This window comes from Echinops telfairi, unplaced genomic scaffold (assembly GCF_000313985.2).
Source record: "Echinops telfairi isolate 266 unplaced genomic scaffold, ASM31398v2 ScPeMD7_5592;HRSCAF=6446, whole genome shotgun sequence".
In the NCBI taxonomy this organism is placed as follows: domain Eukaryota; kingdom Metazoa; phylum Chordata; class Mammalia; order Afrosoricida; family Tenrecidae; genus Echinops; species Echinops telfairi.
The window spans coordinates 29,399,085-29,412,953 of NW_022109491.1; the positions used below are offsets into that span (position 1 = coordinate 29,399,085).

Sequence of the window (13,869 nt, forward strand, 5' to 3'; positions counted from 1 at the left end):
CGTGTGTGTGTGTGTGTGTGTGTGTGTGTGTGTGTGTGTGTGTGTGCTGTGCCCTCCCTCTCTTGTCCCCATGTGCAGCAGCCAAGAATGTGAGGAGAAGCTAATTCTTTTCTCCTATGCCATTATTGTGGATGTTAGTATTTTAAACAAAAATTCCATTTTTTTACTATCTTTTTGTACTGTTATTTGCACTTAGATAACAGCTGATCAAATGGCAGCTCAGCTCTGTATTATAAAGCTTACTCCATGGCCTCCACCCCACTTTGCTGGGATAACAGTCAGTTTGCTTGCCTCTTATGAAGAGTTCTTCATATGTGTTACTATTAGGTTTGGGTTTCCGGTGCTTACTGAAGGGCATTCTTCTCTGAGCAGAGATGCCATTGTCAGCAACATCTCTTGGCGTGCTATCCATTCCCCAGGACCCCAGTGTCAACATACGGTGGTCCTTAAGCTTATGATGATCACTTGGGGGTCCTGAAGCCAGCCAGCCAGCCATGACCGAACCCTTTTGATACACTTACTCAACCAGAATGTTGAGGAAGTGGGACATCTGTGGTCTGTACAGCATCTGAGGCATAGTTTGATTTGTAATGCACAGCAAATCACCTGGAGCTCTGGAGCAGCAGGGCTGGGATAGGGCCTTAGTGGCAGCATTGTAACAACAGTAATTCCAATGCCACACTCTTGGCAGCAGGTCTTTATCTGTTCTTACATGTTATCTTTCCCATGGTACTGGAACTATCCATGTAGCTCAGCTGCGCTTACTGTTAATGAACACTTTTTTAAAAAATTATTTTATTGGGGACTCGTACAATTCTTATCACAATCCATACATATGTCCATTGTGTCAAGCATATATGTACATTTGTTGCCCTTATCATTCATAAAACATTTACCTTCTACTGTAACCCTTATTATCAGTTGCTCATTTCCCCCTCACTCCCCACTCCCCACTCCCTCATGAACCCTTCATAATTCATAAATTATTATAGTTTTGTCATAAGTTATACTGTCTGACATCTCCCTCCGCCCTCTTCTCTGCTGTCCATCCCCCAGGGAGGAGGCAATACTTAGATTCTTGTAATCGGTTCCCCCTTTCTACCCCACATTCACTTCACCCTCCAGGCATCGCCCCTCTCACCACTGGTCCTGAAGGAGTCGTCTATTCTGGATTCCCTGTGTTTCCAGTTTCTATCTGTACCAATGTACATCCTCTGTTCTAGCCAGATTTGTAAGGTAGAATTGGGATCATGATAATAGGGAGGGAGGAAGCATTTAAGAACTAGAGGAAAGTTATATGTTTCATTGTTGCTACCCTGCACCCTGATTGGCTCGTCTCCTTCCCACAACCCTTCAGTAAGGGGATGTTCAGTTGCCTACCGATGGACTTTTGAGTCTCCACTTTGCACTCACCCATCTTTACAATGATATGATTTTTTTGTTCTTTGATGCTTGATACCTGATCCCTTGACAGCTCATGGTCACACTTGCTAGTGTGCTTCTTCCATGTTAGCTTTGTTGCTTCTGAGCTAATTGGCCGCTTGTTTATCTTCACGCCTTTAAGACCTCAGACATTGTATCTTTTGATAGCCAGGCACCATCAGCCTTCTTCACCACCTTTACTTATGCGCACGTTTGTCTTCAGTGATCGTGTCAGGAAGGTGGCCACCCACTGATCTGATTTTTAATTCTTTGATGTCTGATAGGTGGTCCCTTCTGTACCTCGTGGTCAGACAGGCTGGTGTGCTTCTTCCATGTGGGATTATCTTCAAGCCTTTAAGACCCCAGATGCTATATCTTTTGATAGCTGGGCACCATTAGCTCTCTTCACCACATTTGCTTATGCACACATTTGTCTTCAGTGATTGTGTCAGTAAAGCGGGCACCCACTGATATAATTTTCAGTTCTTTGATGTCTGATAACTGTTCCCTTCTATACCTCATGGTCAGACAGGCTGGTGTGCTTCTTCCATATGGGCTTTGATACTTCTCAGCTAGATGGCCGCTTGTTTGTCTTCAAGCCTTTAAGACCCCAGACGCATATCTTATGGTAGCCGGGCTCCATCAGCTTTCTTCACCACCTTTGCTTATGTTCACATTTTTCTTCAGCAATCGTGTCGGGAAGGTGTGCTTCCTAGAATGCCAATGTAATAGAACAATGTGTTTTTGCAATGAGTAAGTGCTTGAGTGGAGGCCCAATGAATGAGCTTTTTTTTTTTTTTTTTTTTTTTAATTCTAGTTAATTTTTTTTTTTTAACATTTTATTAGGGGCTCATACAACTGTTATCCCAATCCATACACACATCAATTGTGTAAAGCGCATTTGTACATCGTTTCTCAAAACATTTTCTCTCCATTTAAACCCCCGACAATAGGTCCTCATTTTTCCCCTCCCTCCCCGCTCCCCACTCCCGCATGAGCCCTTGATAGTTTACAAATGGGTATTTTGTCATATCTTGCCCTGTCCGACGTCTCCCCCCATCCACTTTTTGGTTTTCTGTCCCCCAGGGAGGAGGTCACACACAGCTCCATGTAATCGGTTCCCTCTTCCCTACCCATTCTCCCTCTACCCTCCCTGTTTTGCCACTCACACCACTGGTCCTATAGGGCTCATCCGTCCTGGACTCCCTGTATTTTCAGTTCCCATCTGTACCAGTGTACCGAATGAGCATTTTTGATGGTGGCCCCAGGGTGCTTTGGTTTGGGTGCAGTTGCTCCACCCCCTAGGAAGCATTCTTAGCTTCTGTGCCACAGGGTGTTCACAAGTAGCAGACTGCCAATTGCCCATGTGGGTAACAGCCTTATCATGTTGTCTTTTTCCTAAGCAGAATCTTCCCACTTCAATTTTAGAGTGCTCTGTGCCCTTTTTGCCTCCCTGAAGCAAAGCTTTCTTGGTTCATCAATGGTGGTAGTAGCCTCCACTTTGGCCCGCCACCCCGTTTACCTTCTGTTGAAGGATGTGCAAACTGTGCAGCTTTGGGAGACTGTCCATTTGTCCATTTCCCCACCTCATTGCTCCTGTTGCTATTTTCTACCTACCCTTGAACGAATTTTATTTTCTTTCCAGTCATTCTTCAAAAAAAAGCTTACCATTCTTACATGACCTGCAGTCTGCTTCAAGACCTAAGGGCAAGTGAGCTCACAACATACTTTTTGGGATTCAGGATATATTTGTGTTACACATTTTTTTTTTCGTTCTCATATCCTTTTTTGGTGCTTAATAATATGCCTATGTCCTTACCACATCCTAATGAAGCACCGGGATTCAGATCACCAAAATCACTTAATTTACAGTAATTCTGACTGGTAATATAATAGTTTTGTGTGATATCTAAAACATTTTTTCCCCTCTCTCACTCTCACCCTTTCTTTTCCATCTTTGTAAAAGAAAATATCTGTGGCATTAGCTGGCATTTGGTTGGAAATTCGTGTTTGAAAATTACTACTGCCAAGGAGAACTATGACAATGCGAAATTGTCCTGTAGGAACCATAATGCCTTTTTGGCATCTCTTACAACCCAGAAGAAAGTAGAATTTGTCCTTAAGCAGCTGCGAATAATGCAGTCATCACAGAGCATGGTGAGTTAACCCCCCGGGGCTATAAGTCTGTAGTGCCCCACTTTGCTGGAGAGGGCGTGAATACAGATTGGGTGTACAAGGCTGTGGGTGTATGTGATGTGGTTGGCAGCAGGAGCAAATCCATGTGTAAGCGTTCTCGTTGACTGTGGGACTGTCTCATTATTTTCCTTGCATGCTTTTCTTATAAAATAATTTAACTTTTTACGTTTTATTAGTATTGATAAGGAAGTTACACTGTATATGAGTATGAGTAATTATATGTAGAATGAATATTAACATACACATACATAGGCACATAACCCTAGCGATAGCTATAGATGATTTCACACCTATTTAAACTATAGATTCTGCTACAAGGGAAGTAGGGGGAAAAGAAGATCTTAGTTCATCAGATAGATGGAATTAAGCCACCGGATCTCAAATGTAAGGTTTCAGTGAATAATAATGACTTAATGTTCATTATTACTAAGTACTATGGGCCTCTCTAGACCCGGCAAGCCAAAAGAAGAGGACACCTTCTTGTCAAGAGTCTCTGAGCTCATGAGGTCCCAAGTTCTCTACCCGATCACCTAGTGACCTCCACCAGCTTGTGATGGTTACTCATAATTGCATTTTGTCTTTTTTCCAAAGGCCCAAAGTCTTAGACCTGTGATCCTACTCTTGATTAAGTAGGGAATCACAGAACAAAGCTCTTTCAGATATGCTGTCTTTGCTGTGGATCTGTTTGGGAGAAATGTTCTTCACCTCAAGCAGGGAGGGGGTGAGGACGGCGCTTCCTTGGGTGTAGCCTTCTTCCTATGAAGATACAGAGAGTGGCCTGGGCCCAGGTCCTGGCAACACGTGGCCTTTATATCCCAATGTAGAGGACCATCCCAAAGGTGGTGGGAGATGCTCTGTATTTTACCTCCTCTTTAATCTCATTTCTCATTAAAAAAATTAATCTTTTTTCCCAGAGCAATATGGATAGGGGTAAACACTCAAGCATTGGTATTGTGGATATGTCCAGGGACACTGGGGCCACATTTAATATTTTGAACGGTTTTTCAAATTTCTTAATCTCCACTAGAGACTACAACCCCTGTTGGTTTCTCTTTCTCCTTTCACCCCCAGATGTAGGTCCCTCCCTGTGTTATATCCTTGGCTGTCTGCTAGCATTACCTTTAGTCATTCATGCCCTCAGAAAATTGACGATTTACAGCTTTGCCTGTGTCTCTGGCACTTCTACCTATGACTCCCAATTCCACATCTCTCTGAAGGGGTAGACCGAGTTGGAAGGGCTCAATCCTCCCAATTGGCCATAGATGCGTGTTCTGCTCCCTATTCTCTCTCATATGTTTTCTAGCTCTAGAAAGCTCTGAGTAATCTAATCCATTGTGGTGACCTTTGTAAAACAGGAGTTCACAAGCTTGTAATAAGACTGAAAAATAAAATATAATGTGCTTTTACTGCTATAAACCTGGCTTTATAGAGTCCAACCTTGTATGGAAAAATGAGAAAGTACATGCAGCCTAGCCTGAGGGCAGTTGTAGATGGCAGGAAAAAGGTTTGTAATCTCTGGAAGTAAGAAAGAACGAATCTGGAAGTGAAGTGGGAAGGACTCTGAGCACTGGTACCCCAGTGCAAGACCTAGAGACTTAAGGAATGGCTTGTTCAGTGAACTATGGCTGGTCTGCATACTAATAGCTGAGCCTCACAACATGGGGCCAGGGACCAAATCCTAAGAGCCTGGTCTGACCTTGACTTTCATGAAGGCATAAGGAAATTCTTGAAAGGCTTTAATTTTAAAGGATTAGTTTTTATTTTATTTCTTTAAAAAAATACATATTTCATACAAACTTTAGGAAATAGTTGCAATAAAGAGCATAAACATCCCTCATCATTATAACTCATAATTACCTTTGAGTATATTTGTTTTGGATCTTTTATGAACATATAAAACAGTAGTAGTAGCAACTGCCAAAATTAGGGCTTTCTTTCCCTTTTGGGCCAACCTTCACTTTGACTTAAAAGACATTCTAATTGCATTGAGGACATTTCAGAAGTACCAGAATCAGACTGTCTAAGGATTTGTAGTCCTGTTATTCCCTGTCAAATGCAGTACCAAACTATATAGCCCCTAGTTGAAGGTAGAGTCAGCAATCCTCTGAACTGACCATTGCCCAAAGTAGGTGTTGTCACTGATCTGAGGATCAGCATATGAGAGATAGTTTGTAAATACCGGTAAGATAATTTCATGAATGATTGGGCAGTTAAACCAGGTTGGGGGGACAATCTTTTCACAGCATTCGTCGTAGAATATGGAAATCTAGGGACTTGATTATTGCTTGCTATTTATCTTTACTGGGTAAAAATGTGATGTATCATCTTCTCTGAGCTGCCTTTTGTCCTTTGTGCAGTGTCCATATTGGAGTGCCGGGCATGATGTGTAGCACAAAATGATGGTCTGTCCTAAGTGAGGACCGAGGCAGTGGGAGGGAGGTCTTCTTTTTTTATCTTGGGCATATATGCATCTTTGTTGATTTTTTGCTTTATTGGGATTTATTTTTTAGAAGCCTATTTTGACGGAGAGATTGTATTAATAGTTGTGTCTGTTTTTTATGTAGTCCAAGCTCACCTTGACCCCATGGGTTGGCCTACGAAAGATTAATGTGTCCTACTGGTGTTGGGAAGATATGTCCCCGTTTACAAATAGTTTGCTACAGTGGATGCCATCTGAGCCCAGTGATGCTGGATTCTGTGGAATCTTATCAGAACCCAGTACTCGGAGCTTGAAGGCTGCAGCCTGCATCAACCCACTCAATGGTAGTGTCTGCGAAAGGCCTGGTAAGTGCATGGGGGATGATGTGTTAACTGGAAGTTCATTAAGAGACAGACCATAAGAGTCACAGTTAAGTCTTAAGATGTGAAGTAATCGTGAAAAACAGATGGAATATTGCTGTCAAGCATATGAAATGGAGCGCAACTAAGAATTTACAAAGCAGAGAGCTTTCTCTGGCTTTGAATAGTTTGAATCGTAAGTGAAAACAAAAATAGCTAACACTACCCAAAGAACTTAACAAATTAACAATAAGAATGATTGATTTACTGACCCCAAAAGTATTGAGAATTTCCGTGAATGCATTTCTTGGGGTTGTCAGAGAAATGCGGTAGAAGAGAGAAAAAATAAAAGCAAAGAAAAGGGTAGAAAGGCACTTGGACAACTGCAGGAGTAGTGTGTAAAACTCTATGGTCAGCAGGGAGAGAAACGATGGCAGCGGTTGTGTGACAGACAATAGAAGCAAACCAGAACCAAACTAAAACTGTGGAGAGGATGGAAGGGACGATCCAAGTAGCTCCATGGGTTTGAGTCTCTCTCCTCTGGGCCAAATGTAAGCCAGCCCTTTAGAAGTGAGCTAGAGGCAGCCCAAAGCCAGACCTCAGCAAAGCTTCCTCCTCCTGCAGAAGTTCCTTACCAACAATGGGTGGGGACACGTTCCTGTACCTTTCAGGCCCTGGGCTCAGCGTACATTTTGTCCCATTTTTGGAAGCTACTATAATTTGAGAAATACAAAAGCATGGAAGAATATTCATAACATTGTAGGAGTCACTTTACAGGTTTTAAACTTCTTGTATGGGACTTTTTCAACTCTTTTGATTCCTGAACTCTGTGTAGAAGTCCATGCATGCGGTGGTCCTTCTCCTCCCCACCCTTCACCTCAATATAAATGCAAGATTTTGCAGATCAAGGGTGTTGTAAGCACCAAAGTTCATCTTGGGTCCTCTGTATTCTGAAGGACTTCAATTCCTATTCTAGTAGAACTCTGCCATTAATGTTCTTTACAAAGAAAACAGGTGGGGTTTTTTCCCCCAAATGTGTAACTACAGCTGACCAAACAAATGATGCTACTGCTGCTGCTGCTGTTGCTAATATTTTGTACTAATAGGTCACAACCCACATTTGAAGTCATTGGCCATGGTCAACATGGTGAGAAGTCTGAGCGTTTGTTTTGTGTTTCATTCCCAGCGAACCACAGTGCCAAGCAATGCCGGACACCGTGCGCCTTGAGAACAGCATGTGGCGAGTGCACCAGCGGCAGCTCCGAGTGCATGTGGTGCAGCAACATGAAGCAGTGTGTGGACTCCAATGCCTATGTGGCCTCTTTCCCTTTTGGCCAGTGTATGGAGTGGTACACCATGAGCAGCTGCCCCCGTAAGTGAAGGCAGCTCAGGCACTCCTGAGGGCCCTGTGTGGGCACCACTGCTCTGGCTGTGGGGCAGCATTATCAAGCTTTGAACGTTGTAGGGCTCAGAGTAGACTTGATGTTCTGTTTAACTCTGTCCAGAGGCTGCCGTTAAGACAACCTTCCTGATATGAACCTTTCTACAGAATCAGGCACAATGATACAAATAAATAAATGTAGGCAAGATTGCAGAATACAGAGAATTTCCCTACTTCTCCCATTTCTATCCTCTCTCCACATCATAATCTCCTAATTCACATGTACTTTCTCTCTAGTTAGTGCTCTCCAGTTTGCCTCTAATCTTTGCAGATTAAGAGAGGTTCCTTTCTTACGTTGGACAAGATATTGGGGTTTTAAAATCATTGCCTCAAATGAAGAATCACAATAGGATAGGAATTTTGACTTATAGAACTTGTATAATGAAAAAAAAACCTAAGTACAATGAATTTACATCTACATGTCACAGTGAATTGTCATTTGTGTTTGTTTTTATAGCTGAAAATTGTTCAGGCTACTGTACCTGTAGCCACTGTTTGGAGCAACCAGGCTGTGGCTGGTGTACTGATCCCAGCAATACGGGCAAAGGGAAATGCATTGAGGGCTCCTACAAAGGACCAGTGAGGATACCGTCACTTGCCTCTACAGGCAGTTCCTACCCACAGCCCCTTCTCAATTCCAGCGCGTGTCTCGAGGACGGCAGATACAACTGGTCTTTCATTCAGTGTCCAGGTAAGCTGCCATCGGTGTCCAAAAGCAGGTGTCGCACCACCTGGTTATGAAGAATAGGAACCTCCTCTAAGGAAAAATAGAAGTAACATCATTTTAGGAAAAGTCATTTAATGTGAAAAATATATGTATATTTTTAATCATTTTATTGGGAGCTCTTACAGTTCTTGTTACAAACCATACATCAATTGTGTCTGACACATTGGTACTTATATTCCATCATTCTTTCCTAGACATTTATTTTCCATTGAGCCCTTGGGATCAGCTCCTCCTTTTTTCCCTCCCTCCCCACTCCCAACCCTCATGGGCCCCTGATAGACTATATATTTTAAGTTATTTTCAAATCTCTCTCCAACCACTATCTCCCTTCCCTTCTGGTTTCTGTTGGATAAGTGTTGGTCTGCCACAGGGTCAGCAGTTCAAGCCCACCAGCCATTCCTTGAGAGATTTATAGCCTCTAGACCAGAGGATGTACACTGGTACATATAGGAACTGGAAACAGGGAATCCAGGAAAGATGAACCCCTCAGGTGAGACTGAGGACCAGTGGTGAGAGTGTCGATACTGGGAGGAAGGAGGGAAAGAAAGGGGGAATTGATCACAAGGATCTACATATAACTCCCTCCCTCGGGGTTGGACAGCAGAAAAGTGGGTGAAGGGAGACGTTGGGCAGTGTAAGATATGACAAAATAATAATTTATAAATTACCAAGGGTTCACGAGGGAGGAGGGGCGGGGGGAATAGGGGGAGGGGAAATGAGCTGATACCAAGGGCTCAAGTAGAAAGCAAGTGTTGAGAATGATGATGGCAACAAATGTACAAATGCGCTTGACACGATGGGTGGATGGATGGATTGTGATAAGAGTTGTACAAGCCCCCAATAAAATTATTTTTTTTAAAAAGATTTATAGCCTCAAAAACTCTACATAGAGTTGCTATGAGTTAGAATCAACTCAATGGCAGTAGGTTGGGTTGTCTTCAATCTATGTTACAAATAATTATCATCTAGAGCAGTGGTTCTCAACCTTCCTAATGCCACAATCCTTTAATATAGTTCCTCAGGTTGTGGTGACCCCCAACCATAAAATTATTTTAGTTGCTACTTCATAACTATAATTTTGTTATTGTTATGAATCGGGCGACCCCTGTGAAAGGGACTTTTGACCCCCAAAGGGGTCACAACCCACAGGTTGTGAACCGCTGATCTAGCGTATGTAATACCTACATGCTCAGGGTGGGGAAATTTCAACTGCAGATAAAGTAGGCAAGGACATAAAGACACTATTTTTTTTTTTGACACTATTCTTAATAAAGGAAATAGGAACCTGGGAAATGTAAATTAAAATGAGGAACCAGATTTTTATTGGTCAAACTGGATTAGATTTTCTGTGGCCCACCCCGAGATTTTAGAAAATCATTTCTATTCTAGTAATGGTTAGCATTTCTATGAAGTATTTAAGTCTGTGTTTTTTCATTATTATCGAGATTATATCAGACAAAACAACCACCATGGAATTGGAGAAAACATTTACAAGCCAGATACTGGTAAGGGATTAATACCAGAACATGTTAGAGCTCTTAAAACGCAACAAGAAGGTAGACAACCCAATTTTTTAAATGGGCAAAGGACATGAATTGACATTTCTCCCAAGAAGATATATACAAGTGATTATTAAGCACATAAAAAGATGTTCAACATCATTAATCGTTTGGGAAATGCAAATCCAAATCATGAAAGACCCACTAAAACCCACTGCTGTCAAATTCATTCCAACTCATAGCACCCCTGGAGGACAGACTGAGACTGCCCCATCAGCTTTCGAGGGCTATCTCATCGTTCTCCCAGAGTGCTTTGTGGGTTTGACCTTTCAGGTTAGCAGCCTAGCACTTTACCCACTGTGCCATCAGGGCTCCTCAGACCCACTAGGACAGCAGTTCTCAATCTGTGGGTCCCGACCCCTGTGGAGGTTGAACAACCCTTTCACAGGGGCCGCCCAATTCATAACAGTAGCAAAGTTACAGTTATGAAGTAGCAACAAAAATAATTTTATGGTTGAAGGGTCACCACAACATGAGGCACTGTATTACAGGGTTACAGCATTAGGAAAGTTAGAACCACTGCACTAGGATGATTATAATAAAACAGATGGCCAATAACAAGTGCTAATGGGAATGTAGAGATATTGGAACTTTCATATGCAAGGCTCCAAAAAATTTGTGGAGAATTTAATTCTCTTTCAGTTCCATTTTTCTGCTAACTTTTTAAAGCACTCATATATTGTTTGAACTCCCAGCCTTGCAGGTAGCAGCCCAGGATTTATCTCAAGCTCTACCAGGGCTCCTCAGCACTCTCATATATTGTTGATGGGAATATAGCTTTGGAAAACCGTTTGGCAGTTCTTTTAAAAGTTAAACGTAGAGTTATGATCCAGCAATTTCATTCTAGATGTATATCCAAGAGAATTGAAAGCATGTGTCTAAACAAAAGCTTATATGCAAATGTTCACAGCAGCAGCATTCACTGTGGATAGAAAGTGGAAACAACCTAGATATTTGTCAACTGACAAATGAAGTTTTTTTAATGTGGTAGTCATTCAGGAGAATAACACTTGGCAATAAAAAGAATGAAAGTACTGACATGTTACCATATGGATTAACCTCAAAAGCGTGCAGCATGAAAAAAGCCAGATGCAAAAAGCTATACATGTATGAGATTATTTTTGTGAAATGTTCTAAAAAGACTAATTTAGAGGCAGAAAGTACATTAGTGGTTGCCTAGGGCTGAGGGTGGAAGTAGTTGATAGGAGTAAAGCTGTATCATTTTATTTACTTATTTTTTAAATCATTTTATTAGGGGCACATACAACTCTTATCACAATCTGTATATACATCAATTGGGTAAAGCACGTTTGTACATTGATTGCCCAACATTTGCTCTCCACGTAAGCCCCTGGCATCAGCTCCTCATTTGTTCCCCTCCCCCCTCTCTCATGAACCCTTGATAATTTATAAATTATTATTATTCTGTCATATCTTACACTGCCCAATGTCTCCCTTCACCCACTTTTCTGTTGTCCATCCCCCAGGGAGGAGGTTATATGTAGATGCTTGTAATCGGTTTCCCCCTCTCGACCCCATCCTTCCTCCACCCTCCCGGCATCGCCATATTCGCTCACCACTGGTCTTGAAGGGATCATCCGCCCTGGATTCCCTATGTTTCCAGTTCCTAGCTGTGCCAGTGTACATCCTCTGGTCTAGCCGGATTTGTAAGGTAGAATTGGGATCATGATAGTGGGGGGAGGGGGGCAGCCTTCAGGAACTAGAGGAAAGTTGTGTTTCATCATTGCTGCCCTACACCCTGGCTGGTTCATCTCCTCCCCTCTGCCCTTCTGTAAGGGGATGTCCAGTTGCCTATAGATGGGCTTTGGGTATCCGCTCTGCACTCCCCCTCATTCACAATGATATGATTTTCTTGTTCTGATGATGCCTGATACCTGATCTCTTCGACACCTCGTGATCGCACCAGGCTGGTGTGCTTCTTCCATGTGGGCTTGGTTGCTTCTGAGCTAGATGGCCGCTTGTTTACCTTCAAGCCTTTAAGACCCCAGATGCTAAATCTTTTGATAGCTGGAAGCTGTATCATTTTAAAGTGTTGGCAACAATGTTACCCATATCCTTAACATCACTTGGAATTGTCCATCTATTTTATTATAGACAGTCTAAATGATAACTGTTTCTAGTTTTGATTTCCATTTCCCCAATGACTAGTTAAGCATCTTGTTCATCTCTCTCTCTCTCTTTTTTTTGGAGAAATGTCTATTCTTGGTCTTAGCCCGGTATTAAATTGTGCTGTTTTTCATTTTTTATTATTGAGTTGTAAGAGTTCTTTATGAATTCAAGATACAGGTACCTTATTAGATATATGATTTACAAGTATTTCCTCCTGTCATTTGGATTTTCTTTTCCTTTCTTAATGGTTTCTTTTGAAATTCAAAAAGTTTTACGTTTTTGTTAAGTCTCGCTTATCAATGTTTTGTTTCATCTCATGTGCTTTTATTGTCCTATCTAAGAAGTCATTGCCTGACCCAAGATAGAAAGATTTAGTCCTCCCTTTTCTCTTGGGCAACAGAAGGGTGGGTGAAGGGAGACGCCGGGCAGTGTAAGATAAGATATAATAATAATGTATAAATTATTAAGGGTTCATGGGGAAGTGGTGGGGGGGGAGGAAAATGAGCTAATTCCAGGAACCCAAGAGGAAAGCGAATTTTGAGAACGATGAGGGCAACAAATGTATAAGTGTGCTTTACACAACTGATGTATGTATGGATAGTGATGAATTGTGTGAGTCCCAATAAAATGATTTTTTTTAAAGTTTCGTAAATGTATCACTTATTTCTGATTTTTGTGTATAGTATGAGGTAGGGAACCAAAATTTATCTTTTTATACATGGATATCCCAGCACTATTTGATGATCACACCTCTTTTAACACTAACTTTTCTTGGCATATTCATTGAAAATCTCCTGAGTGAAAGAGTTAGAATTTATTTCTGGACTTTTACTTAATTCTGTTCCATTGATCTCTTTTGTCTTATGTCAGTACTACAGTGTTTTGATTGATATATGTTGTAGAAAGTTTTGAAATTGAGAAATCAAAGTCCTTCAACATTGTTCTCAGTTTTCAAGATTGTGATGCCTATTCTAGATCCTTTAAATTTCCATGAAATTTAGGATGAACCTGTCACATTTTATCCCCAAAAAAGCCAGCTAGAATTTTATAAGGATTAAGTTATACAACTATAAAACTATGTATAGAAAAAAAAATACTGAAAAACATGCCAAACATGAAAATGGTTTCTGGGTGATGGGATTGTATATGATTTCACCTGTCCATGTATTTTTCAATTTTGCTTTCATGAACATCTTATCATTTTTACAGTGAATAACAATAAATTTTTTTTTTAATCGCCATGGACCTTCACCTTGCTGTGGTATATTTCTGATCTTCCTAGATACTTCTTTTGGATGTTTTGGGTTTTGTTTTTAAAGATCATTTTATCGAGTGCTCCTACAGCTCTTATAACAATCCTTACATCAATTGTGTCAAGCATACATGTAAATATGTTTCCAACACTATTTTCTAAACATTTATATTCTATTTGAGTCCTTGGTATCAGCTTCTCTTTCTACCCTCCCCCCCATTCCACTCTTGTGGCCCCTTGATAAATTATAAATTATTGCTGTTTTCATATCTTTTTTTTTTTCTTTTTTAACATTTTATTAGGGGCTCATACAACTGTTATCCCAATCCATACACACATCAATTGTGTAAAGCGCATTTGTACA

General features: G+C 41.3%; 1 protein-coding gene across 2 annotated transcripts in view; it reads left to right on the forward strand.

Moving 5' to 3' along the window:
- ATRN (attractin) overlaps nucleotides 1-13,869 on the forward strand; it is a 146,501-nt gene that overhangs the window by 75,024 nt on the left and 57,608 nt on the right. For both annotated transcript variants that reach the window (XM_004697865.2, XM_045295570.1), the window contains exons 15-18: nucleotides 3,389-3,579; nucleotides 6,183-6,402; nucleotides 7,583-7,768; nucleotides 8,295-8,528. In XM_004697865.2, the coding sequence (XP_004697922.1) occupies nucleotides 3,389-3,579; nucleotides 6,183-6,402; nucleotides 7,583-7,768; nucleotides 8,295-8,528 (831 nt within the window). The remainder of the gene's footprint in view (nucleotides 1-3,388; nucleotides 3,580-6,182; nucleotides 6,403-7,582; nucleotides 7,769-8,294; nucleotides 8,529-13,869) is intronic.